The following is a 27,932-nucleotide window of genomic DNA, read 5'->3' on the forward strand; positions in this document are numbered from 1 at the left end:
CGGTGTACACATTATGCTAAATCATGGTTTATGTCGACTATAGTTAAAGTTGAAGCATTTGACAGATGATCACTTAAACTATGCCAGAGAAGACACAGAGGCCCCACTTTCTGGACACAATGTGTTCCTAGGAAATCGTTTGCTAGGTGAGTAATAAGCCAATGATTTCCATTATTTCCAATGGGAACATTCCTAATTTGTAATTTGTCTGTTCCCTCCCTCTTTCCCTCCCTCCTGTGGTGTCTGCCTGAAATTGCTGCAGCGAATCAGCAAAAGTCAAAGGAAAAACTGATTTGTCTGATCTCTGCTGCTCCACGATTTATCTTACCTCCCTCTCTTCCTCCATGGTTTTTGCTGGAAATGGCTGCCACCAACCAGCAAAGTACAAACAAGTAAGGAAATGGGCAAACTTTGGCTGTTTGGATATCTGAATCAGCTGTTTGTGTAGCAAGATTTGGGTATAATTCTTTGTGTTCAGATAGCTGAGATTTTGGATAAGCATTCTGATAGTGAGACCAGCACATCATTAAAGGCATCAATAGCTTGCATATAACAGTAGGTTATGATTAACATTAACATGGTTTATAAAGCTACAAACCCTGGTATACTAGTGACTTCAGTATAATTCAACCTTTAATGAGTTAAGGTGCTGGACTGGGTTTGCACTTAATGCTATGCCATGCTTGAATAAACAGTAGTTTTGTGTTATATACATGAACCAGACTTTTGCATTGATTCCTCACACATTGTTTGAACAGTCAGTTTATATAGTCCGCAGCCCTATTTTAATTCTATTCAGTCTAGGATTTTAAAAAGAAAAAACTTCAGTTTGAAGATGTTTTTATGAAAGTATCTTATCCCATTTCTTTTAAGGCCTGCTGCACTGATTTGCCTAGTCCTCTCAAGGCATAATGTATGGTATCCAACCATACTGGTGCTAGATGCAGGAATGCCCAAACACCTACCATGCATGAATGAAGACTTGCCACTACTTTTGCCTTAAGGAAGTCTACAAGATTCCAAACATGGAATATCCTCTGGTTAGACATTAGTTGATTATTTATGCATTGATTAAATCTGTAGCTTATATGTTGATAGTATTGGCTTCTATTCCACCCCCCCTTTTGTTTCTAAAAATAAGGGCCTCCTCCCTGAACAGGTATTCACCTCTGAATGCCACAGTGGATATATTTGACCTGGATGTAGTGTCAACATTGCAATGATGCAGCCAGGTTGCACATCAGACGAATGTATTGGTGGCAGTGGACTTGTGACCTTAGATGCATGGCAGCTTGCCACATCTGCAACAAAGGCTGTAAATTATGCAAGGTGCACCAAAGCCCCTTACATATTACCCTCAGTAGTGTTGTGTTCTGCCAAAGGACGGAGGGGTGGGGAACTGATGTTGTAGAAGCTGCACAAATGAAGTCGACTGCAGCTCTGTGGCCTTTCTTCCAAGCTAATAATGCAGAACACCTCTCACCACAGGAACCTTGAAACTTTCCAAGGACTTTTTTGGGGGGACGGGCAAAATATAAAATTGTTGTCCTGCATAAGGGCGATGCCCATTCACCATTGGCAGCTGCCTCAATATAAGCAGCTAATGCAGGGGTTGGCAAGGTTTACCTTGACTGGGCCGGTTCACTCCAGCGGAGATCCCTCTGTGGGTTGGATCGCGCACGCACGATTTCCAGCATCTGCATCTGTGCAGATGTGATTTTCGACATGAGTTCCGGCGCCCCAGAAATGAGCCCCCGTGCTGTGCTGCGCTGGTTTAGTGCAGCACGCAGGGACTCGCCAAGCGGGTGGCTCGGTTTGGGGGCGGCTCATGGGCCTTAGGTTGCCAAACCCTGAGCTAATGGGACCTCTGGGAGAGGACTTAGTTGCTGAGGAAACAGAAGCCTTTCTGGATGCGGGCTGCCTCTTGGGTTCTACACCCAGGTATGATGGTATGTTGAAAAGCAGAGGCACAAAATCAAAATTGTACCAAGGAGTTGCCTTGGTTTGTCAGGTTTGTCTCATCAGGAATGCTATGAAGGAGAGATGACTCTGGGGCTATACCAGAGCCTTGCCACTGGCTTAACTGAGAGAATTCTCAGTTAAGTCCTCTGAGGAATGGCTGAATGAAGCTCTCAAAGAACTTGGGAGACTTCATAGGCTTTTCTAAAGTTCTTGGCCATGATTCAAGCCTCAAACTCCCACCCAAATAAGGCAGTAAGCTTACACTCACTGAACTGTTAGTGTGAGGCAACGATTACTGCACTTTAGTAAAGAGAAAGACATTTTTTTATAGTAAACTTTTAATATCAAACAATAATTGTTCCATTGTTTCTAGTTCAGTTACAAAACAAGCTCCAAAATTTTATGATCGGTGTTAAATCTGTTGAACACCATAAATTGTGTCCAAGTTTGAGAAAACAGCCATAACATTCTGGTACAAATTATCTACAAAACCCAATATAAACATAAGCTAGCACCCTTTGTACTAGCTCCACAGATTACGCAAAAGTTGCAGTCATCAAAGCAAAATGGGAGCTGTAGCTTTAGAGTTCATTTCCATTTACACACTTCTGCTGCTGTAGTCGCCCTTTACGTTGTGCCTCCAATTGCTTTGCTCTGAGCCATCTCTCTCTTGACAACGTTGTCTGCCCAGCGCTCAGAGAAAGGAACCTGCAGGCAAGAAAGATACGTTGTAGAAACACGGGTTTTAACTTTGCAACTGTAATCTGTGATCACTCCATATCCCTTAACTGTGCAAGAAAGCAACAAGCTAAACTGCACTTCTAGGTCAGGGGTCAGCAAACTTTTTCAGCAGGGGGCTGGTCCATTGTCCCTCAGACCGCTCAAGCACTGCTGCTGCTGGCACCAATAAAGCCTAGCCCCCTTCCTCCTCTAGGCAGGGTGGGGAAAAGTCAGGAGGAGGCGCCGCCACCGTGTGAGGGAGTGGGAAAGGATGTGTGCGCTAGAGATCGAAGAAGAAGAAGAAGAGTTTGGATTTGATATCCCGCCTTTCACTCCCTTTAAGGAGTCTCAAAGTGGCTAACATTCTCCTTTCCCTTCCTCCCCCACAACAAACACTCTGTGAGGTGAGTGGGGCTGAGAGACTTCAAAGAAGTGTGACTGGCCCAAGGTCACCCAGCAGCTGCATGTGGAGGAGCGGAGACGCGAACCCGGTTCCCCAGATTAGGAGACTACCACTCTAAACCACTACACCACACTGGCACCACACCACAGCGATTCCCGGATCGTCTGCGGGCCAGATCCAGAAGACAATTAGGCCTGATCTGGCCCACCAGCCTTAGTTTTCTGACTCATGTTCTAGGTACCCCCATAATCCTCCTTTGCAGAATCTGGGTCTATATGTCATGTACTTGTTCTACTTAAGTGTATTATATAGTATAGTTTATTTGTAGGCTCCTACGAGTCTAGGTTACATTTCTTGGCAATCCAGGTCAAGAATTATCATAGCCAGGACTTTTTTTCAGCAGCTTGCCATAAAAAAGATTTAGTGACTGTGATGGGATAATGAGCTGCTTGTGCGTAAAAGCTTGATCCCTCTGGTGTTTGGCTGGTCAACCAAACCGAGGCACTAACGGAGCCTCCCAAGGCGTGACTCCGTTAGTCGCTGGTAGAATCTGACAGTGGGCGTCTACGAAATTTACGCCAGCATAAAAGTTGTTTCACGGACATGCGCCTTCGTGACTCTCTGCGTGACAGCTTCCGGCGAAGGGTGGGAGTTGCCAACGGGGGTCTTGTTACCTCTGCACTATTCTCACTAGAAGTATCCCAGAGCCCTCCCTCCTCCGACTCCCCTTCTGCCGGAGCTTCTGCTCTCCCCCTGCTGGTTCCCTCCTCCGCTGCAGAATCTCTCCGAGTCTGCTGGAGCCTCTGCACCATCTCTCTTTCCGATGGCAGTTCCCTGACAGTGACTCTCCAAAAGGAAATGGAGGAAGATAAATGAGCAATGGTGGGGAAGAAGGGCCAAGAAGAGAACTGAAGCAGTTAAAGGGATAAGCAAGTCTCCAGCAAATTTATGGCATCTTGCAGTTTGCTCTTCTGCATTTGTACTCTCACCTTGCCACAAGCAGAGTTCTATGAAGATCATCAGCTGTGATACTCTCAGGGTCATTTTTACGCATTTCCACAAAATCATCTTCTACTGCCTGTAAGAGAAGTTGTGTTTTGATTAAATGTAGTGATAAAATTATTGCACTTTCGAAGTATGTTTTAAATACGAGTTGGAACTACATAGCAAATTACCTTGCTTGTAGCACTGCGCTTTTGAGGCATGTTGAATTCCAGGTGGGAAGAATTATTTACCCACTACACAAAATAAACATCTACCCCTTTTTATGCTACTTTTAGCTATTGTAAGGTAGGAATGCAGTGTAGTATTGGCAAAATCTTCCATTGAAGGAGGGACTATAGTTCCAATCCTATATAATGGCAAAGTGCTTTACTCCCAGGTATCCTAGTGTTACAACAGCTCCTAATGGGCCCCTACATGGTGCCGTTATCCCTTGAAGACAGTATTCTAAAATGAAGAGTCTTCTATCCCACCCATGAGAAGACGAGACCACATTTGGCTGCTCCACTACCAATACACACACTCCGTTCACAGGGATCATGTCCTCCTGCACTTTCTCCCCTTGATAATAGCAACTTAACTGATTCTAGGATAGTTCTTGACATTTTTCAGGAAGGAACAGGCTGAAGCAGTCATATCTGAGGTCCGACAAAATCCTCAATAGTAGATTCCCTTTCATAGTTAGGGCAAGGAGTATTGTGGATAAGGGAGGTGGCAGCCTAGATGGAATGACTCTGTCCCAAACTATATACTCTGCTCGACAAGAGATTCTGGTAAAGCAGAAAGTGCTTTCTCTACCTTGGTCACTTCATCAGATATACTGTAATCCAGCAGTCTCAGCAAGCTTAGATAAATGCGGAACTTGTTGAGGACAGATGGCAGCACTGCTGTGAGAAGGCTGCTCATGTACTCTTCCATGTTGGGGGGAATGAGCTGCGGCTGCAGGTGGACTTGGCAGTCGGACTGTGGAAAGACATTGCACAAAATTACTTCTCCTTCACTGTTATCAGTTCCATACTATAAGCGATGTGGGCTGTAATATGAGCCAGATGGGCGAGATAAAAAATATTATTAATAATATATATTTATTAAACAATTTTAACAGAACAAATTATCAATCGATATAACCAATTACAATTTTATAACATGCAGAGAATAATATGTGCAAATAAATCAGAGAGGGGAGTTGAGCTTGCGGGTGGGAGAGTGAGGGATAAAAAAGGGGGAAATTATTATTATTAACAAAGCACAAATATGGTTTAGACTATTAACAAAACTTAGGCAACCCTAAATAGATGTATTTGTTACACAGCTCTAACTTGAGGAATGGGGGCTCAATAACTAGCCTATCTGGTTTAACCTCTCCATCTACAAATGGAACACCACACATAATGTCTATGATGTGTGGGCCATCATCTTCCAACTCTATGTTGTCCTATCGCTACAGCATCCCAACCTTTCCCTTTCATTTCAAAGTAAATGAGATCTTAATAGCAAATATAGCATATTTCACCGAACAGCAGTTGAAAGTGGCAAGTAGTGATAACACACAAAATTAGTAGGCCTAGGATAGTATGCTCTTGTTCTTCATTAACAAGCTTTCAAATGCAGAGGCAAAGTGAAGTATTGCCATACCGGTAGGAGCGATCTGCCCTCTGAAGTGATAAGGACATTAATGTTGCATGGGAATTCCATCTGGTGGTAACTGAAGTCATAATCCACCTTCTGCCAAGTTATCAGGTGACCTAGTGCTGTCACATTGTGAACACCTACAGAAACAGGAAAAAAAAATCCTCTGAAATGTAGATGCAAATTTTTCAAGTTTTAAACAAAACACAGTCTTTCAATGATCAGTTGGCAGTTATTTTGTGCAGTATATTACTATCTGGGAATAAATTATCTACTTAAATCACAAGAATATATGTTATATTACACACACACAAACTTCAGGATGTAGAGTCTACTCCAAGATGATGTAATATTATTGTATGTATCATGGCACTTTCCAGTTCAAAGGGATATTAGGTCAAGTCCTAGAGTAGATCCTGGAGTATATATTTGGAAGGAGACAGAATGGAGAATTATATTTTGCACAAGTATACATCTTCTGCTGTTATAGCTTCTACTATTTATTCGGTATATCAGTTAAGAATTCCAGGTACTACAGTATCTGTTGAACTACGTGGTAGAACAAAAAAGAGAGCAATTTCAGCTTTTCAGCACCAGGCACTACTCATCTGAATAAGGAGGGTGCTGGAAAGGGGGGGGGGAATAGTGAGAGTTTCAGGGTTCCATGAACTTCCATCTATAAGCAATAGTTTTTGTTTCCAGAAATCCCATCGTTCTTGCTTATTCATTCTTCCCCTGTGCCTCCTGAAGTGCTGCAGTGTCCATTTGCTAGGGTATAAATCTCACCAGGTGCTATGGCACCCATCATGTCCAGCTGGAAAAGTGCTGTAGCAATCCCTGTGGCCCATGGAACAATTACTACTATAGCATCAGTATGATTTCAAAAGAAGCTAAGAGACCAAATATGAAGCTCCAGATAGATGACATGTTTGTTCCCTGACCAGGGAAAGAAATTTAATTCTTCTTTGGCGATCATTCGTAGCCAAGTAAGATGGTCTTCCATGAATACGGTCTTAACAGTGAGTCCATAAGTGACTGTGGAGGCCAATTCTGGATCCACCCATCCTTCCACAGTGGGGACATAGGTTTCCAGGCGGACGTTGATCATGGTGAGGGTTTGCCAAACGTGCCTTGCTCTTAGCTCATTTCTCCTTTTTGCCCTGAGTTTGTGCTTCTTCAAAGTCCATGACACCTCTGGTAAAGGCTGTTCTCCAATTGGAGCACTCAAAGGCCAGTGTTTCCCAGTTATCAGCACTTATTCTACATTTTTAAAGATTTGCCTTTAAGAACCTCTTTAAGCCTCTTTTGTTGTCCACTGGTATTTCACTTTCCATTCTTAAGCTGGGAATAGAGTAGCTGCTTTGGAAGAATAATCGGGCACCCAAACTTTAATACAGTGGTACCTCGGTCTACGAACAGTCCTGTTAACGAACTATTCGGGCAACAAACTCCGCAAAACCGGAAGTAGGTGTTCCGGTTAGCGAACTTTGCCTTGGAAGAGGAACGGAAGCTGGAGGGTGGAAGGAGGGAAAGCATGCCTCGTTTAAGAATGCTTTGGTTTAAGAATGGACTTCTGGAAGAAATTAAGTTTGTAAACCAAGGTACCACTGTATACAGTAGCAGACAAGAGGCACTACCACTTAGGTGGTGGCAACTACTATTCCATCCTACTGACCACGTTGTACCTACCAACACCTGCTTTTAAAGCAGAAATGCACTACTTGAGCATTCCTTCACTTATTATGTCCTTGAGAAAGAAAGGATCGTGATAGCAACTCATGGCTGTGGGTGGCTCCTGTTTTTCACATTTGCAGCCTCTTCACTAGGTACAAACAAATGCAGACTAGGCCCTCATTACATGCTCTTTCAAGCGGAGCTAACATTAAGACAAAGTATGATTGCAATATTTTATGATCCAACAGAAGCAGAAAACCTGCTAGTAGAGAAGTTTAAGATAGCCTGGGCGTTCTACACAGGAGTTACGATATTATAAGGAGGCGTCACTGTTTTAAGCCAAGAAACATAACTAAATGACACAAGAAGCTCTATTCTGCCAAGAATGATCTACTGATACAGTGAATTACAGATTTAAGTTTTAGTTTCCCCCTAATACAGAGCTTTTCAATAGATGCCTGAGGCTAATACTGGTAATACTGAGTAAGGAAGCTAACCGGATGTTCAGAACTGGCTCGAGCTGGAGGCTCCCACGCTGGGAAAGGCAGCAATGACTCAGCAAAGCTGGAAACAGCTGCCTTCAGAGCAGTGAACATTCATTCCACCAACGGGCAAAAAGGAAGGAATTCCTTATTAAGTCTTCACAAAAGTACACTGTGAAGTGTACTAAGTTAAGTGAAAACGGAGCAAATTCCCACCCGCCATATCAAACACAAGGTAACAAATTGTTCCACGCACATGTCAGGTTGATCAGAACAAACAAGGCATGGAGTAACTGGAACAATGAATTAAAGTGTTAAGCAGATTTAAGTAATGGATTTAAATGAAAAGGCTTAAGATTTTGTTGGAGCACTGAGCCAAGTTTTTGTGAACTGCCCTGGAAACTCTCAGTGGTGGTACAAAAATCCCTTTACAACAAGCAAAATAAAAAAAAACAGTGCTGATCCAGATTTGTCTTTCTGTGAATGGGAGGGCTTATTGCAGAAGTAACTCAAAATCAGTGGAAGTTCCTGCTGGAGGAAAGGAAATTTCTGTCACTTTCCCTTTCCTCCCAGAGCCACCTTTTATGCTGCAGAAATCAGCAAAAAACCTCTCCTTCCAGTTGAGTTGCCAGCTGGCACCTATTTATCAAACCCTCCATCTTGATACTAAGCATGGGATATGAAAGGACTTTAATCCAAATTTTCTGCAGTACTTTAAGCGCACGTACTCTGCTCTAATCATGCTAACCTGTAAAAATTGGTTAGCTACATATGACATGGGTTGTCACGTATGATAATTTGTTATACATTACAGAGACAATGGCTTGGATCCTAGGTTGCTACTCTGTTGATGAAAAAGGGCAACTTCCATCAAATTCTCTGTCTGCAGCCCCCTGTGCCATATCTTTACAAAGGAGGTGGAAATCCCTGTTATGTGAACTCTGCTGTTTGTCAGAAGGGAAGTTATGATATAAGCCAACCAGTGGTTGAAAACCCTGATCTCACTGACATGTTAGATAAAATGTCCAATTATTTCAAGAATTGGGATTGTCAGCTTGAGAAAACACACATACATTTTGGGAGTAGATCACTGTGTTAACCAGCAAGAAGGTCCTGCCTGAGGCTTTTGGAATTGGGAGTCTACCCCTGTTATAAAACAAGGATGCCAGCGGTATAAGGAGATGAAGTCAGCACTGCTTCCAAACAGAGAGAAATGATCAGACACAAAAGTAGGCGGCAGAAACATATATAAAGCTACCGTAGTGAAGTTCAGGTACTCTGCCCTAAGCAATAAAGTTACAGACTGGAGCCAGTTAGACACACTGTCCAATTAAACTGACACAGATGTGATGCCAAAAATGGGTCAACTGAGAGATAACTCTGTAAAATAATGACAGTGCAACCTGAACAGCCAACATTATCCTTTCTAAATGCAGTGATCTAGTTTCTTCTTAATATTTCTGTTAATGCAAGAGAGCTTTGCACTGGGATAATGAATGGATGAATGAAACCCAAATACCAACCTCTAGTGTCAAGCTGTCCTTGCTCAAGCAGAGTCTCATCTATCACAAGGGAGGTATTGCTTGCGAGCTGTAGTACTCCACTCACTAAGCGGTTAGCTGTGTAGTCCTTGTGGGGGTTAAACTTTAAGCAGTTCATGTTCTCTCTGGTCATGGGCAGGCGATAGGACTGTCAAGGGAAAAAAAAGTTATGAGTTTTCTGCTAAGAAGTGTTTGACAGACAAAACAACACTAAAACAACAACAGAGATATAACAAGCGGGTCAATACACACACACCAGATTCCAAAGGAAGGATCAAACAGCAACCATGCAGACATCACAAGTTGAATGGGGAAGTTTTTTGTGTATTAGTTTTAAAAGACGCAAGTCCTACTGAGTTTCCTTAAAGCTCCAAATTATCATAGTACCCTTGAGTACTAAAGATGTTGCGTAAGGCAAAATAAACTCTATTCCAAAAAATATACCATAGAATTCCACATACAGATACTTCATAGATACTTCATTTCTCCATTTATGTGTTGGCTACTACTATGACCAAGGAACTGAAAGTACTGTTCCAATAGCAGTCTTCACAGCTATTGGAACAGAAATATTGTAGGAAAGTGTGCACCTGCCTTTTTAGGTATACTTCTAACACCTCCAGTTCTGCAATGAAGCTTCTAGGTGGCTACTGTATCAACATACTCATATAGGTGAACTATTGCACAATCAGTTGCTCCACAAAGCATTTATATATATAGAATTCTTACTGCAGGCACTAGCTGCTGAATAATATTGTATATGTGCTCCGTGTAGACATTATTTCTTGGACAGCCGCTTAAGTTGACTGTGAATTTTCCCAGAGGAAGAACATCTCTTCTTGCATAGCTAGACAACACACAAAAGAGAAAGCAGACATTTTGAAATTGCTAGAGTGATTGCAAGAAGTTAGTGGCAAATTCATGATTCATGGGGGTTTTTTTAAATAAAAAAAGCAGATGTCTAGAAGGCTAATAGAAAGCTCAAAAATTGTTTCCCCTCCCCAAACCCTGTAAAGTGAGCTTCAGTTTTATACATCTGAATACCAGAAAAGACCTCAGCTTCATATGTAGAGGGCAAATGATGATTGGGAGCACAGTTGAGGATATCAATGGTTCAGGTGGTAAATTATTCAGAACCTCCAAATTCTCCTCCACAATTATTTCAATCATCAGGAAAGGCTGAGGTAGTTACAAATATTGGCTCAAACCTCCCCTTTTTCACTGACCTCTTAAGAAGGAGAGAAGCCCTGAAGGAGTTATATTTCTGGATAGTTTTGTTATAATTGTTTATTGGGTGAGGAGCAAGGACAGCTTATGTGTCTAGTTAATTACTCCTCTCCCAATAGACACTGGAAGGTGAGAAACAAAACATCCAAACTCAAATGCACAAGTTGCCAAGAATGAGAATGAGATGCAACTAACATATGGAACACATAAGACAATCAGGTCCGTAACTTCCTGATGCTATAGGAGCCCAATCTGGAGGCGAGCTGAAGGCCCAACCTTAGATGATGAAAATAGGGTACAGTTTAACAGAAGTAAATTTGGAGAATTTTTGTCCAAAATGTACCACCCTTGAGCAAATTCTCACTCGCTCTTACAAGAATTAGCTGCTGTGAGCCTTGGGCTCAACTGCTTTCCCACCCTCCTCTGGTGGAGTCAGGAGTAGTAAGTTGGCAGTTAAGTATTTTGCTCAGACTTGGTCAAACTGTGGCTAGTGTTAAATATGGTTAGTTGAAACTACCATCAAGCCAAAGCTTATGAAGCTAGTCTGTTTGAATTACCTATAGGTAGGACTAACCACAGTTTAGGATTCAGAGCCAACACTGAGCTGTGGTTTATTGAAACAGAGATCTGTACTGGTGGAGGAAGGAGAACATGACCCTGAAGTTGGTGCACATAATGAACCATGGTTTATCACACACATGCGCTGCCCCCATTGTTTGAAAGCTTCCCAGAGTTCTTGCTTCCCAGAAATCTTCAATTTCTTGGGCAATGATATACCCAAGGCTATTTCTGTGTATTTGGGTTTAATACATTAAAACATCTGCTCTGGTTATTAGTTCATAGATGTTATTTTATCTCTTTGAGCCCCTGACACTTAAGAATCTGCTGAGCCGCATGCTAAATCCTAAATTTAAAAAGGGTTGTGTGGGGAAAATGAAATGTTCTAAATAGCTGACCAGGTTACTTACACTGTGGAAATGAGATGCAATATAAGGTACTCAGCAGCCAGGCTGTCTCCCAAGAAGGCATGAGTGAGGAAGCCAAGAAGCTCTGCTCTGACTGGTGACAGTTCAGACATAAAACTAGAAACAACTAACAGAGAACAGTAGGGAGTAGACAGAAATACCATTGCCTAACAGTCATATAAAATACAGTTCTTTTTATATGAATGAGTATCAACTGGGGAAAAGACTGGACAACATACAACTCTATATCCAGCAAAAGAGCAAATTTTGTATCTTGCTGTAAAACTTTGCCCACCTAAGTTTCACACTATGCTACTTTGCCTGACGGTTGGGGCAAAGTTTCTCAACATAGGCCCTTACCATTATTATTATTATTATTATTATTATTATTATTATTATTATTGGTTTAACGTAATGTCTTTCTTATTATATACTTTCATACGACACTAACCAATACTATACAAAATCTGGTCTGCAAAAGCAGTACATAATTACACAAGCCAGAACACTATATGTGTGCATGTTTAAAGAATATAGATTACACAAAAACACAGGGAGGTGTCTGTCATTACAAAGAGCATAGAACCTCAGAATACTACCACCAAGAGGCAAGAAGAGCATGGTTGGATTTGGATCTTGCATGAAGAGAAGTAGGTGACTCTAACCCTGAAGGAAGATACTGTGCTAGAGATTGGCCTCCATGAGCCAGTCTGGGTTTGAATTTGAGAGGTCTACTGCTTAGCTTCTGGTCTGTGGGTGCCCTCTGCAGGACAGGACTAATGAACACATTGGCGTACATGCAGCAGCATCACTAAATGTTTGGGGAGGCCACTTGTCGGTCACATTTTCATGTAACGCTAAAGCATAGTTTAGCACAATATACAGGCACTGGGCTGCATGCTTCCCCTTATCTTTTGCACACACAGCTGGGAGGAGCTGTTTGCAAGCGTCTGCTCTTGATTTAAGGTGCAGCTTGCAGATTCATCAGGATCTAGAAATGTGCTTAGCCTTAACTATGGTTTGTTCAGCAGGCCACTGTCAGTAATTATGGTTTGAAACTGGCTTGTTTGAAAATCAACCATGGTTAATATTAACCACAGTGTAAATGAAACAGCAGCTGTGGTTATGTAAAAGCAGAAGCTGCATGCCAGAAAGGATGGGAGCCTAAGATGCAATGTAGCCAATTCATACAGCACTCAACTATGGCTCAGTGGAACATGCAGATGTAGACATTAAACAGCATGTTGTACATGGATAATATGGAGGGTTATTTTAATAATGTCTCCTTTTTAATCTTAATTTGTAAACTACAGAGAATATAAAATTGAAAGGTGGCATATAAACGTTTTCTAATCTTGCAGTCCTTGGGAGAGTGCGCCAGGGGCCAAATAATGTTTCAAATCAACCTCTGAGTGGGCAGGCCTCCCTCTGTAGCCTGCACCTTACAGAATTCAGTAAAGGAAAAGGGGTATGCCATGGGAGAGCAGGGAAAGGTATTAGATCCGAAAAAGTCCCAGTCTCCTGACATTATGCCCCCCAAATGAGTAAACATATGCAAGTCCCGAAGAAAAAGAAAAAGCAGGTGGTAACAGACGCCCCCCCCGAAAACCCCCCACTGCTTTATGCTCCCCTTTGTCCTGCAGGGCACCCAAAAAGGTGTTTCCCTTCAGTTCTCCCTCTCCCACACTGTTTGGATTGCTCTGTAAATAAATAACAATTAAGAAAGTAGTACTGATTATATTGTAATATTTTATCTTTACTCATCACTGTCTACTTTCAAACATAGGAATGAATGGTAACTTGAATTTGGACAGAACTGAAGCTAATAAAGCAATTTATTTATTAATTTTCTTCCCCTTTTATGCAAACATTTCTCTAGCGAAATTCAGTGCCCACATAATAGCTGGCATAACCCACACTTTTAATTAACACTTGTGCTTAAGTGAGAAAATTCAATGTATAAAAAACCCCACCCAATTTTCCTTAAACAAAGCTGGGAAATACGGTACATAATCATTAATATGAGCTTTGATTTTTAGGAGGCTGGCTTCTGCCTCAGAGAAGCATCTAGCAGGGCAACAGCTGTTGTAGGGGGTGGGCGGGGAAAGACTTTTACTCAATATTGTAATTAAGAGCTGTTTCCTCAGCTTCTATTCCTTTGCTGAAAAACAGCTGATTTGGATTCGTGAATCCTGTTCACAGTGAACCCCTCATTAAAGGAAACTGAATGGTTTTTGAGCCAAGGGACTTAAATATGCTGTAGGATTCATAACTACCAGCTATGTTTACAAAAGGATTCAATAGCTCCATCTCCACCAAGGATCTCATAGTAAAACTTGTAGCCAAAATATAAACAACTTGCGTAAGGAAGAGAAACTATTAAAAAAAATACAAGTGTCACGAAGCAAAATCAAGCTCAGTTAAAAACCAAAGAGATCAGTGTTGATAGCAACCTTCTTTAACTATTTGGAGTATGGATCTTTGTAACATACACACTATAATCCCATGTTTGCATATTTCATATGCATTTGTTCACTAGCTAAAAGTACAAAATGTACACCAGAGCCTTAACTTTTGCTACAGGGGGTGAGCAATGGTTAATTAGGACTGGCATGGGGGGCCTTTTTCCAGGAATAAGCTTATTTCAAGTCACATTTTTCAAATAAAAAACCCCCCGACAATGCCAATGTATTTGTGGAAAATCTAGAAAAACCTTGAAATCAAAGGCTTAAAAGATGTTTAGTAGAATACCTTTGTGATCTGAATACGTAGGACTCTGGGAACAAGCTTATTTCTTTGTGAATGAGGAAGTGGAAACAATAAAGTCCAGTGCAGACATTCATCAGTAATGAGGTAATCTTTCTTTTAATAGCTTAACTACTTACAGCTCTTGCTTTCCTCTTCATTAAGGCAGGCAGGCAATAATGGATTTATGTGTTGAAGTTTCTGTGCTAAAATCACATGGATTCTGGGAACTAATGAGGCTGGGGGACTATGAACCCTCTGTTCTTCCACTGTGTCCATACATTCCATAGACTCCACTGGAGAGGATGAATTCTCCCTAGTAAATAAAAACAGCCAAGCTTAAGACACATTCCGTGCAGTTATACAGGTGCCATCAATGAATACAATGACATATAAAACAGATAGAGCGGGACTAAAAAATGTACACCATGAAAATTGGGAGGGGCAAGTCCTACTGGGAAGGACAGCTACTACAAGGTTTTAACCCCACTTAGAATCAAAACCTGCCACCGTGTACTTCTGTGGGATGAAGCTATAAGCTCTACAGGGGAAGGTATTACACATAATAGGCCTCTTTGCTATGGTACTTGAGGCCGAAAGGAAAAAGGCAACATGGCTAGAAACCCTTCCCAATGTTGCATACACAGAACACCTCCAGGATTCTAACAGAGCAATCCTAAGTGGGGTCTGGAGTGGTACCAGTGTGGTGACTGGCATGGATGTGGCAGCCCACTAGGTCAAGAAGTGTGTGTATGCCTTGTTACTTTCCACAACATCAACGCCAGACTGAAGGACCCATAGATTGGTCTGGGGGGTGGGGGCTTCCTGCTTGCTACACTGTCAACAACATAGCTGAGCTTGATTAACGAATGAAGAGGTCTTCCTTCTGACATTGCCTGTCACCCTCATAGCGCTGTGTGTTTAAGGAGACAGCAGGGCATGTGCAACTATGCTGTCAGCACCATAGTAAAAGCTGAGCTCAGCTTGCTGTTGAAAAACTGGATCATACTTCTGCTTATTTATACAGTGGTGCTTATTATACTGATAAGTTACAAATAAAATACTTAAATATTGTTTGTAGCTCAAATCTGTGTGCCTTCAACATTATTATCATTAATAACTGTAAATGTGGATCCTATTAACATTAAAATGTTACCTATCTTCGTTGTTCACCATGTTCAGGACTGGATCGACAGATAAAATCCCATACACCTCAAGAACATCATTCACTTTGAAACTATCCCCGTTTTCATATATCTGTCACAAAGAGTATTTTTAAGAGAAGAGACAGATTATAGTAACATAATGCATAGAGCTGAATATTAAGCCAGGACTTATCTTTGCAGGAATGAGCAACAGCAAGTAGGAATGGATGAATCCTTCAATTTCGGTTTCTTCCAGATGCTCATTCCTCCAATATCAAGTTCAGTTCTTCACTTTTCTGCATCAGTTTGTGAATTTCTTTTTAAAACGGTCTCCCCAAACTTCAACATTTTAGTGCTCATTTCTCCTAATACACACATTTCTGTAAACCTTTTCTTCTAATGTGTATATTACTTATGTTATTTTCACTAATATATGCATGTTTTATACACATTTATGCATACTGTACATAATTTGGGTTGAGAACTACACAGCAAAATTCAGAGAAGCGAGATAGCTGCATTTCAGCTCACGTATTGTTTTGGGTTCTGTGAATTAGTTAGGTTCACATTTGCAGTGTGAACTGAATTTCTGCCTCATTCCTCACAACAAGTCTCATACTCTTGCACTTTCCCTTCTTTCTTTTGGTATGGCTGCAAGGAGGACTCTGGAAGTGTTTGCTTCTGTTTTGGATTAACTGCAGCTTGTCACAGTGTCTGAACGCAGACAAAATGTGGTTAATCTTAACTATATTGTACTGGGGGGAAAAGCAGATTTTGAACTCTGGATTATGAAACTGGTTTGTTTCAACAAACCATAATTAAGATTAATTGCGGTTTAGGACTTTAGGACTTTGAGTAAACTACAGTTACTCAAAAAGAAGCAACAGCTTTATATCTTTTCTTTGTGACCACAGTGGATAAGAAGAGAGGGAAGGGAATGCATAAACCTGAGGCTTGCTGCAGCTCATTCCTGTAACAATAAACCATCCAAATACAAATGGTATCTGAAGAAGTGTGAATGCACACAAAAGCTCATACCAATAACAAATTAGTTGGTCTCTAAGGTGCTACTGGAAGGATTTTTTAAATTTTGTTTCATCCAAATACAGCCAGTGTGTTTCTCATAAAGTAGATTTCAACATAACCGTAGAGACTTAAGAGAGCAAGCAGAAGGTTTCTTGCACATTTCATTGTATCTGCCACTTCTTGCTTGCAGACATCTGTAATAACTAGCTGCATTTTACCCATTTCCATGAGTTTATAGAGAATATATTAATCATTTCAGAAATATGCAGCAGTAATGGCCAGAGCTGCATAACACACAACACATTACTAATCAACATGCACAACCCCCAGCACAGACACCAACTGTTGGTCTACTTCGTAGCTTACATTCCAGTTTTTGGAGACCTACTTTGGAGATTTACATATTGCCATTTATTGGGTGAGATACGGGTATCCTGCTGTTTCACCTATGTCAACTCACATAAAATATATGATCGTGGGTTTTTTTTAAAGAATGCACATATAACTTCATAACTTCAACTGAATAAATAGGATTAAAGGAACATGACATCTCAAGTGTCTGCTTATGTGAGTACAACTGCAGCTACACATACTTCTGTGTTCTGAATTATAATAATATACCCTAGGTCAACAGTGCATTTAATGGCAGGATTTATTTTAAGGATTACATTCTTTTGGTTTTCTTAAGAACAGAAGAGCCCTGCTGTATCAGGCTAGAGGCTCTCTAGCCCAGTATCCTGTTCTCACAATAACCAACCCAGATGTCTATGAGAAGCCTGCAAACAGCACCTGACTGCATCCACATGCTCACTCTTATGACTCCCCAGTAATGGGCATTCAGAAGACTATTATTTTCATCAGTGGAGGTTGAACTTAGCCTCCATATTTCATCCATGGATTTAAAATGTAAATGAGGTAATGCTTAATACTGCTTGATAGGCTTATTACCTTCACAAGACATGCAGGGCCTTTCTCTCCTGGAAGTGGAAAGTTTAGATCTAGCGGAGGTGAGCAATTTAAGGAGATCGTCTGATGTCTTGCAGATGCTTCTGTTTCTAATCGCTTTGGCTCTCCACTCCCATGGATATCAGGCACACTTCCTGCAAGTTAGAAGAAGCAGTTTCTAATCAAAGTCCAATCAAAGTTGAAATTAAAACTTCCAGTTTTTCAAAGAAGCTTTACAAGGCCAGAGGTTTAGGGTAAAAAAAGTAAATGTTGTAATGGGGTGCATCCAATGTAGTGCAAAACTAGAAGTATACAGTACTTGCTTTGCTGGTGAAATATTTTGCACCAGTAGAATATTGTTGTGCAAGAGAATGCATAAGCAAGATGCTGGTAACTTTGTTGCACAACAGATTGCACAATCAGTTGCACAAGTTTCCACTAGCACAGCTGCTGCGATGGATTCCTCTGCTATGCAACATTTAAAACTCATCAGTCCATTAGTGCAAGAGCACTTGATCTAGTGGAGAGAGAATCATAGATGCAGCCCAATAAGTGGATCAGAGTACCAAAAAAATATGTGCTTCAATAAAACAGCTATTCAGCCATACGACTTTAGTGTGTTTTGGGTGTAAGAGGAACTTAAAATAAAACCATCAATGTCTAATTAGCTGATACCCAGATGTTGCTCTCTCTGTTTAGATGGATGCAACTCCATATCTTCATCTTCCTCATAACTCCTCTTGTGACGACTTGGTGTATAGGATGTTGAAGGGCAAACTCGAGCTTGGCTTGCACTGGTATAGGCTTAAATCTCAAGTTAAGGACAATAGCATTTATTGATGGTTTCTACCCAGCATAATTTGATCTGGTATTTCAATTGTATGGAATGATTTAAAACAAAAGAAGACAGGGAAACAAGGCACCATCCTCTCATGGGATGTATACAACAATAGAACATATTCCACATGTAGCCTTAGGCTATAGAGAATTATGAAAATAATTTGCATCTACTTGTATATGAAACTCCTTAGGAACATTTTCTATCTAATCTAACAGACTCCACTGAAGTGACATAATTCAGCCTCAGTTACAGGAGTAACCACAGCTAATTAGTAATTACCCAACATTAGTAACCACAGCTAATTAGTAGATACCCACTAGCTGAGTATTTTACTGGTCTTAAAGCTGTATTCAAGCTTGCCTTTCTCCCTCAAAAAGTTAATCTACAATGTATACTAGATTTGATAATTTGTTATTTTTGGATTAACCACCAGAGGGAGTCATATTTTAACGAAGACTTCAATTTAATAGTATTCTAAAATTTTAAAAATGTACAAAGCTACTCATCTGCTTGTGTAGATATGCCTGGAAAAACCTACATTTTTATGTAATAATTAAAAAATCCCAAACACTTCAACTTTCTTTGTAGGACAGCACCTTTTCTTCAAATTTCAAGGCACTTTAATCAGATAGCTCAGTCGGTAGATCATAAGGCTCTTAATCTCAGGGTTGTGGGTTATGTTGAGCAAAAGATTCCTGCATTGCAGAGTTTGGACTAGATGACTCTTGTGGTCTATTCCAACTCTACAATTTTTTCTCTCCACCCCACATTGCATATATATTTTTCTATATATCAGCATACAGAACAGTCAAAGAACTGCAAAGGATATTTCTTTCACCCATGCTGACTCTCCAGGCACTGGAACACAGTATAAAGTCTGTCTGTCTCCCGTTACTATTTGTTTAGGGTTTAGATCTATTTCTTGGTGAGGCTAGAAAAGAATCAAGTGACATTACACAACATTAGAATACGAGATATCCAATAATATTTGGCCACTTTCACTTCAAAAATTCTATCCTACTAGGTCAGTTGTAACAGAAGTTAATCTACCAGAATATTGAGAGTACCAAAGTATTTTTTTGTTTCAAAAAGGGTTGCAGATTCATATAGTGGTACTCCTTTTCACACTAAGATACAATATACTCTGTTCTTGCAACAACCATTTTCATGATGCAGCTGATGCTTTAAACCATTTTGAATGCAAGAACAAAACACCTGCAAATAGTTTTCCTATTATGGAACAAAAATCATGGAGGTTTTATTCTTAGAAACTGGAATAACTGCTTCATCATAATCACAGGTTCTGATAGTTAATATTGCAGAACTATGATACTAACAGTCACAAAAATAAATAAATAAAATGGGCTTATTTAACAATTTGATATTATATGCCATAATGACTCATCAGTGTTTGCATCACTCAGACAAAACCCCCAGTATAATCTAAGAATCAAAGCTCAAATTAAATTAAAATGTTGAATCAATCAATATACTTTAATAAAAGCCTCATTCTCTGGATGCCAAATCTTTATGTAGCCAAAACAGCAACATCCATGTGCAAGAAGGATATATCAGCAGATGTGGAGGAATCCCAAAGTTTGCAGGAGTACCAATCAAAATATTTAGGGGGGAATCTAATAGTGAGAGGGGGGTTTGACCTAAAATGAGCCATGGAAGACTAAACAAGCTCACTAGCCATAAAATGCTGACTGGGTTTGAGAAATGACAGAGTGAAAATGAGGATCTTGAAGAAGGGCATGGCTAGTTTTTTGGAAGCCTGAAAATGAGACTTTACACTGTGATATTTTATTACGGATCCTATGTGTTTATAACTAAATCTCAAAGCTTCAAAGTACCGCGAAATTTCAGATAACTATCTTAATAAGAAAAATAAACATTCTGTAGCAACAGCATCATTGCAGCATGAGCTTTCATAATCAAAAGCCTACTTCATGCATCTGATGAAGGTCTTGTCTTGTTTGTGAAAGCTCATGTCACAAGACTTGTTTTTACAGCAGCAGACCAATGTGGCTACTCTCCTAGAATGTAGGCATAAATGAGACTTTCTATATTTTTTTAAAATGGAAATAATTCAGTACTAGATGCACCAAAAGGATCAGATCATCAAAACCTTCTACAGTTTGATAGTCTGTTCTATTTCCACGTCACTGTCTTGGTTGTGTAATACAGGACAGAGGCATTATCAAGTACACCACTAAATACATTCTTAGTTGTGGTGCTGGAATCAACATTTTGCCAATACAGAAAAATATCCCTGCATGCATATCCTTGTTGAAATAAACTTCTTTGAAGTACTATTTTTTTCTTTAGAGAGAGGTGCAAGAGAAGCACATATATATGGGACGACTTATTGCACAGAAATAAGAAACATCACTCGCAAGGTTCAGGTTTATCCCTTTAAAACCTACACTTAAAACCCCCAAACTGCTAGATTTTTATTCAAAGGAAGGAATTCAGTGTCACTCTTCTAATCGTTCTGTCAGTGCAAGCGTTACAGCTTGCCCAACCAAACCATCTCCCCTATGGATTCTGGGGATTATTCAAACCCAAAACCGAAAATGGGCGGGGGGGGGGGAGAGACAGGGAGCTATATTTGCCATATTATCACTCACCCCACATTCTGCTACATCTCTGTATTTTCCAAAATGCAAAACCTATTAAAAAGAGGACAATGTGAGATCACTGTTGTATCCTACATCAGTTCACATTCATTCTATGCATAACAGAAATCTCTTCAATTGTGGTTATGCTTTAAGTATCAGCATTGCACTACATATTTCAAAGTAAAGATCAAAATAAATCTGACAAAGAATTGACTATGGGAAAAATTCTGGCCTATAGCCCCCTTCTGAAAGCAGCTACAAAATACTCCTACAGATGAAGAGCTAAATCATGATGGCTTGTGGCTATGCCTGACACAGATGTTCAGGATCTATTGGGAGGCTAATATACAAAATACGATTATGTAAATTTCATATTAAAAAAGGCACACCCCTTCAGTTATACCAATAATTGATGTGGTGGCCTTGCTTCCCAAGAGGCACTGCTGAACCTTCTGCCGTGGTAATTAATATGCAAAGCAGTTCAGCTGAGAGCAAGTCCAAAATAGTACTTTTATGCCGCAGACATGCCTGTTTCTTTAAGGAGACTGAGACCTGGAAGTCGTCCATCTAAGTAGGGTCTTCTCAGTCTTGGTGGGAATATCTGTAGGTCTCAGTCCTTGAGTAAATCACTGCATATGCCCAGCACAAGAAATGCCAGGGTTTGGAGCATGATAATGGTGCACCTGTCCACAGTTAAAAAAGAATAAAGAATCCTCTTTCCTAAGGAGGAAGACTGATTACTCACCATCCCTGCACATTCTCCTTATTTCAGATTACTCAAGCATGGGGTGCTCTTCATTGATAAACTGTTGATGGATTTTTAAAAGCATGGATTGGTTGCTGATACCCTGTGTGTGTCAGGAGGACTTGTGGAAAGGGAAGTGGCTGGGTTCCCCCCCCCCTTTCACCCTCTGCTGAACTTCTGCAAAAGCCCCATGTGACATGGAACAATAAGCAGAAGATGTGAGAGAGGAGTTGGATGATAGCCACCATAAATCATGGCTGATTAGTAAGGCAAGCACACAAAGAGAGAGAGAGCACGTATCTGTGCATGTGAGAAAGCAATAAGGACCATAATAAAGAAGAACCACTTACACATGATTTAGTATGTATGTCAATTGTTTCATAAACATTCATATAAAATTCAGGATCAAACATATCTTGAACCATACAGCGAAATTTCACTAAACTGTTTGGCTTCAGATAATGTAGAGGGACATCATTCAATGAAGGCACCTGTAGAAGAAAATAATAATATTGAATTACTACTACTTTCACATGACATATACAGAATTTTACTCTCTAATGAAACCTTAATTTATATAGTAATTAGGAATCATGAGGAAAGAATATACATTATATTTTTTTTAATCTAGCAGCAGCCTTATTGTTTGTTTACATCAGCCAGTGGGGAAAAAAATGTTGTCAAGTTCACAATATTTTTAATACTGTGTCTAATAGATAACCGGTATAATAGATAATACAGATGTGTTTTCTAAGATAGGTCCAGCTTTTTAGAAGTCTTTTACTGCTAGATTTTGACCTGGGAAATGCTGTGGCTCTTTGGTTAAACCACTTCTGCTAACATCTACTTTTCTTTTTGATAAATGCAGGTGCTAAGAGCCATGAACAGATCCATATCATTTTGAATAACAATGATAAGCAGTAAAACTGTATTAATACAGCACGGTACTGTCACCATTCAAACCTTCGTTTTCTGAATTCACTGTATGCCCTTCATTACAAGGCTTAATTGCCAATTATCCAGTCTCTCAGGCTATCAAGCTGCTGAGCTATAATCACACTTCAGTTTACTCTTTTGTACTTTGGGGATGGGGATGAAATTACCAGAGAATACTGATGTTCAAATATTTAATCTCAACTAAGCCAAAACCGAGTGTCATTCAAACAACTTGTCATCAGAAATAGTGCTCTTTCTGGAATGCTTATTATTCTAATCTGGTATGCTCATGTGACTTCCCCTTTGTGTTCATGTCTAATTCTACCTACAACATGTTTTTACCCTAAACTCGCAGGTAGGTGGGTACAGGTTGGCAGCCTAGGTGTTAGTTAAAGTTGGCACAGGGGAAAAGCAAGGTTGTGCCTTTAACAGCTATAAGGCAGAAGTTTGACAGGGTAAGCTTTTCCTAGTATGGAAATACATTTGTGGGAAAAGCTTCGCTATGATTATATTCACTCTAATTTTGTGTTATGACATGTCTGTCTCCCAGGCAGCCATGTTGTGACTGGCACCCACAATGCTCTCTCAAAATCCAAAATTTGCCCATTAGTTCAAAAGGGTTTGTGGCCCCCTCTTCTACAGTATGCCACTGCGAAGACTTATCCTACAGCAGGCATCCCCAAACTCAGCTCTCCAGCTGTTTTGGGACTACAACTCCCATCATCCCTAGCTAAAAGGACCAGTGGTCAAGGATGATGGGAACTGTAGTCCCAAAACAGCTGGAGGGCCGAGTTTGGGGATGCCTGTCCTAGAGGCTAAGAAACACTGCTACCAATGCACTGAAATTAAACAGGCAGAGTAGGCAATTCTGCATCCTGACTATTCCTGTTCAAAATCTCTATAGTAGAATTAACAAAAACTCTGACCAGCCTCCACCAGCTACTTATTTTTTATATTTTTGTGTCTTATCATGAGGTTAACAATACCTGCAAGTCCCAGTTATGTGTGAGGAATATAATTAGAGGTGCATTCAACTTATTGTCTTTTCAATGAAGTTATAGTCTGTTAACTTTGCTCTTCTCTAATAAAGATTTTCAGTTCCTATTGCACTTATAGTGAAATCCTAAACATCAGATATGCCAAGTGGGAGAAGTTAGGATGTGGTATGTCGTCCCACTCCCAGAATGAGATGCCCTTAAGCTGATGTAAATAAATTACCCCAGTGTATCTGTTTACGCCGGCTGAAGGAAAGCCCTGGTGGCGTAAATTAAATCGGCTGGTGTAAAGGGCAAAAAGGGGGCATGTCAAGAATGGGAAATGTGTACAGGGAGAGGGATAAAGAATCTTATGCTGCATCACAACTCCCTTAATTCATTGGTTTTACTCACAGAGCTTGGTGTAATTTACATCAGCTAAAATGCAGGTGTAACTAAATTCCCCGAAGAAGAGTCAATGAAAGGACAGAAAATGAAGGTTTGCATTTCCCCTGCACCCCATCAAGCAGGAGCAGTTAGAATGCAATTTAACATACAGAGATACGCCTTTGTATCTGCTTGGTTAGGACTGCTCTGCCCATCTGCTTGGAGCCTTACAATCCATTTAGTAGTTTTTTCTCAGTTCAGTTCGCAAATTTATTTAAAGCAATGTTACAGGAAGATATTGTGTAAAACACAAGTGTACTGCCACCAAAGCAAAAGGGTAGGACCTAGATATGTAAATAAGTAAGCCCATTTTTACCCAGTTAGTAGCATTATTTTCTTTCAGCTTCTCTCTGAAGTATTCCGTTACTTTTCTCTCCCATTCAGGATTCAGACTATTTTGAGCTAGGAAAAAACCAAATGAAATTGAACTATTTTAGAACATTCAACAATCCAATGTATTCGGGCAATAAAATAGAATCCTGACTTAACTGCAAATACAATTTTTGCAAGAATATTGTCAGATAGCATTAGTTATTGGAAAAAATAAAAAGCTTGATTCAAGTAGTAAGGCAAACATTTATTAGTATTGGAGACAGCATGCCTCTGAATACCAATTGCTGGAGTTCGTGAACAAGAAAAATGCTACTGCATTAAATTAAGCAAGCTGAATATTTAGACTAGAGATAGGGAATGTGTGGCCTTCCAGATGCAGCTGAACTCCAACTCCCATCAACTTAGTGATTCCCATCCACTCTAGGCAGTATGGCCAGTCTTCAGGGATGATGGGAGTTGTGTTCCAGCAACACATGGGGAGTTCACAGGTTCTGAATCCTTGATTTAGTCTGTCAACCAAATGTGGGGTGAAAAATTTTCAGAAACAGAAATTTTTCCAGTGTTTTCTTTTTCAGGAGAAAAATAATCAATTTCACAAGTTCACTGTTAACATTGAATGGATGCCAATTGCAAATAAAATATTAGGGAATCACAATATCACATAAATGACGGGTGGTCACATCGTATTTCTTGTGTGAGGTTTCCAAGTACTGGGCAGCCTGTTGGCTATCCGGCACTTAGGAACTTACAGCAGCTTCAAAACCATTTTGCTGTTTGCAAAGAGCTTTAAGGCAGCTCCCACGCTCCTGTTTGAGCCTTTTTGAAATATCACACTTTGAAGCAGCTCCATGCTTCTCCTTTAAGCAAACAAGTGGTAGAGAGACGGTGGAAGAGGAGAAAGACACCAGCAGATCTGAATCAATGAACAGTGTTCAAAACTCCCATTGTTGAAGGTGCATTTTGCGACAGGGAATTTCATTAGCGTGAACAGTTTCTGAGCGCTTTGCACAATACTGTGCCTAAGATTTCAGATTAAAACTGCAGAGTGGAAGGAAAGGATGACCTTTTTCTGCCTCCCCACTTCCAGCTACTTTCTGAAGATTGGAGAAGAGACCCTCTTAAGAATATTAGGGGGGTGGGCAGGGGAAGGACTAGACCATGTGAAAAACAAACATAATATTTTAGCTGCTGTTCATTTATTTTCAGCTTTCTTGTTAAAAAAAAGTGCACCTAGACATTCCATTGTTGCGCCCATAACCAGGTTTAAGGTGCCATTTAGTGCCTAGCTTTCATATCTCAGTTTCTTTTCAGCTGATGAGTGGGGATTAAATCCTGCTGCCTTGGCTGCATGATCCTGTTTGCTTCTAGCAACAGGACATGCAGCCAATGCAGGGTTGGACCCTGTTCTCCTGCCCTCCATGATGGGTGGGTTGATGTGTTTTGGGGAAAATGGCCATGGGGCCAAATTGGATTCCATGGAGGCCCAAGATTGACCCATGGGCAAGAAGTTATCCACCCCTACTCTATAGCATCAGAAAAGTCTCCCAAAATTTCCCAAATATCCCACATCACCGTCAAATAGGATTGATATATACTTTCCATGTCATGAAGAACAAACTGTTCTTGCCAATTAACTAAGTAGCTGTAGCCTCTGAAAAATTCTAGACAATAGAAAGACAACCCAAACCCTAGTTGGGTAGCAGTGATGTGTGATGGAGGCACCAGTGCATCTGTCACTCATGCTGGTCAGATAAGAAAGCCAGCAAGACGGGGGGGGGGGGGAGGAGGTAAATCACCCTCAAGTGATGACAGGGGTGGCTCACAATTCAGAAGACCCTGGGCTAGCTTAGCCCCTCTTCTGGAACACTCCATTTTGGTACTCCTGCTTGCCTGCACTTTTAGTGGACTGAACAGAAATATCTACAGTAGTGGAATCCAGCAAGGCTGGGGGGATGGATTCCCCAACCAATCTAGCCTGCTTTCTCGCCTGGTGTGAAGGGCGGGGTGGGTAGGACAGCCAATTTAGTCGCTATGTAACTAATCTTGCTTGGTGCCTATGCATGTACGCAGAGAAAGCCAAGCAGAAACCATTCAATTTTACTACCTGCTCACAATCTATATATTGTTATGAGCTGGGGGGGGGGGGGGGTAGGCAGGCTGTATACTTGAGCCCCCTTCTAAGGTTACAAAGGAAGTGGCTTTGTGACCCAACTTTCAACTCGCTGGTAGTTACAAAGACCAGAAGTTATTATGTGAGCTAGAAGCTAGAACCTGGCAGACTGGAGGCTAGGCAGCTGGGAGACAGAGCTGTGTGTGATTTCTGCAGGAATCCAAGGATGGGGCTATGAGAGAAGCAAGACCGTCTTAGGGTGTGTTAATGCCACGAACCTCTCCATCATAGACTTGGGTCATATACACGTGTAAATAAACCATATACCCTAAAGACAGCAGAGTCTCTGCTATACTTCATTCTGAAGGAACATGACCTGGAAAAGCTTGGAACCCCTTGAATCTCACACTGCTCGGAGATCGTGGTGGTGTGCAACAATATAAATTCTGTACTGCAGAAGATATTAGGCATTCATTTCCTTAAAACATATGTTTGCAAGTTAATTGTTACTATAGCAGCCTGTCGTTATTCATACCAATCAATAAGCTACTTGATTTTAGTGGCTCTCTTTTGGTTGTTTAAATCAATGGTCATTTATTTCAATTGGCTTGGTTTAAACCCACACATCCTGGGAGACACAGACACCCTAGTTAAATACCCCAGCAACTGATACTGGTAAGGAACAAAACATGTAGAAGCCAGACGGCGTGGTATTTACCCGCCTAACTGGGCTTTGACATGCACCAGCCTACTACCACGTCCTCACTTTATTCTGACAAGAGGGCTCTGATCTGGCGATTACCCTCGGGGGCTCCTTGGAACCTCCCGATTCTTTAGCACGCGAAAAGGCATACTACACATGCTCAGAGGCACTCTTATCCCCGTTCCTGGTCTGCTTTCAGGGCGCTTCACAACCACAACAGCCATGCGATCCCGCCGAAGAGGGGGAGCCAGGCGTCCGCTGCCCTCTCGCTGGGCAAGGCCGAGCTCCCCACTAACGCCTTCCAGCTCTGCCCAGCTAGGCCCACTTTGCCCTGCCGCCCCTCCGGCTCCCTCCATGCGCAGCCGACCCCTTCTTCCGGGTTGATCCCGGCCCAGCTGGCTTGCCTCAGCCCCGGCTCCTCGTCCTCCTCCCTCGCTTCTCTTTCCCGAAGCCTTCTCGGCGTTGCTCGTTTGCCTCGCCGCCCTCCCAGTCCGGTTCCCCCTTCGCTTACCGAAGATGCCTTGCACGATACTGAGGGGGCAGTTCAGCCAGTCCGCCACACACGGCATGTCGTCGGCTCTCGAACCGGGAGGCACACGCGGGTTTTCACCGACGGTCGCTCAGTATCCCTCCGACGGCGGGCAATGGCGCGCTTCGGCGGGCTGGTGCTTCGCGAAGAGGCGTTGTCGTCGTCGTCGATAGCGGCGCGCCCGAGGCCGAGCTGACTCTCCTTCTCTCCGCCTCACTTCCCCC

At 41.2% G+C, this 27,932-nt stretch overlaps 1 protein-coding gene across 1 annotated transcript; it reads right to left on the reverse strand.

Annotated features, from left to right (window-relative positions):
- Nucleotides 1-2,289: 2,289 nt before the first annotated feature.
- Nucleotides 2,290-27,900, reverse strand: MCMBP (minichromosome maintenance complex binding protein). The gene is made up of 16 exons (XM_081912700.1): nucleotides 27,691-27,900; nucleotides 24,350-24,435; nucleotides 22,027-22,167; nucleotides 20,941-20,982; nucleotides 19,137-19,238; nucleotides 18,142-18,271; nucleotides 17,470-17,621; nucleotides 15,507-15,607; nucleotides 14,491-14,666; nucleotides 11,609-11,732; nucleotides 10,143-10,260; nucleotides 9,396-9,561; nucleotides 5,723-5,856; nucleotides 4,886-5,050; nucleotides 4,075-4,163; nucleotides 2,290-2,670 (listed from the first exon to the last, which is right to left on the reverse strand). The coding sequence occupies exons 1-16, from the start codon at nucleotides 27,746-27,748 to the stop codon at nucleotides 2,544-2,546; spliced, it is 1,911 nt and encodes a 636-aa protein (XP_081768826.1). The 5' UTR covers nucleotides 27,749-27,900; the 3' UTR covers nucleotides 2,290-2,543.
- Between the last annotated feature and the right edge of the window lie 32 nt (nucleotides 27,901-27,932).

Source organism: Podarcis melisellensis (assembly GCF_964234715.1).
Source record: "Podarcis melisellensis genome assembly, chromosome: 5".
NCBI classification, from domain to species: domain Eukaryota; kingdom Metazoa; phylum Chordata; class Lepidosauria; order Squamata; family Lacertidae; genus Podarcis; species Podarcis melisellensis.

Excerpts from the sequence above, each read along its gene's own strand:
- MCMBP (XM_081912700.1), bottom strand. The coding sequence starts at position 27,748 with ATGCCGTGTGTGGCGGACTGGCTGAACTGCCCCCTCAGTATCGTGCAA. Across the intron at positions 18,272-19,136 it reads AGTCAGCATGGGTGAAAGAA|GCCTATACCAGTGCAAGCCA; the intron begins ATATCCTTTGCA and ends CTTGAGATTTAA. Across the intron at positions 9,562-10,142 it reads TTCAGCAGCTAGTGCCTGCA|TCCTATCGCCTGCCCATGAC; the intron begins GTAAGAATTCTA and ends TTCCCTTGACAG.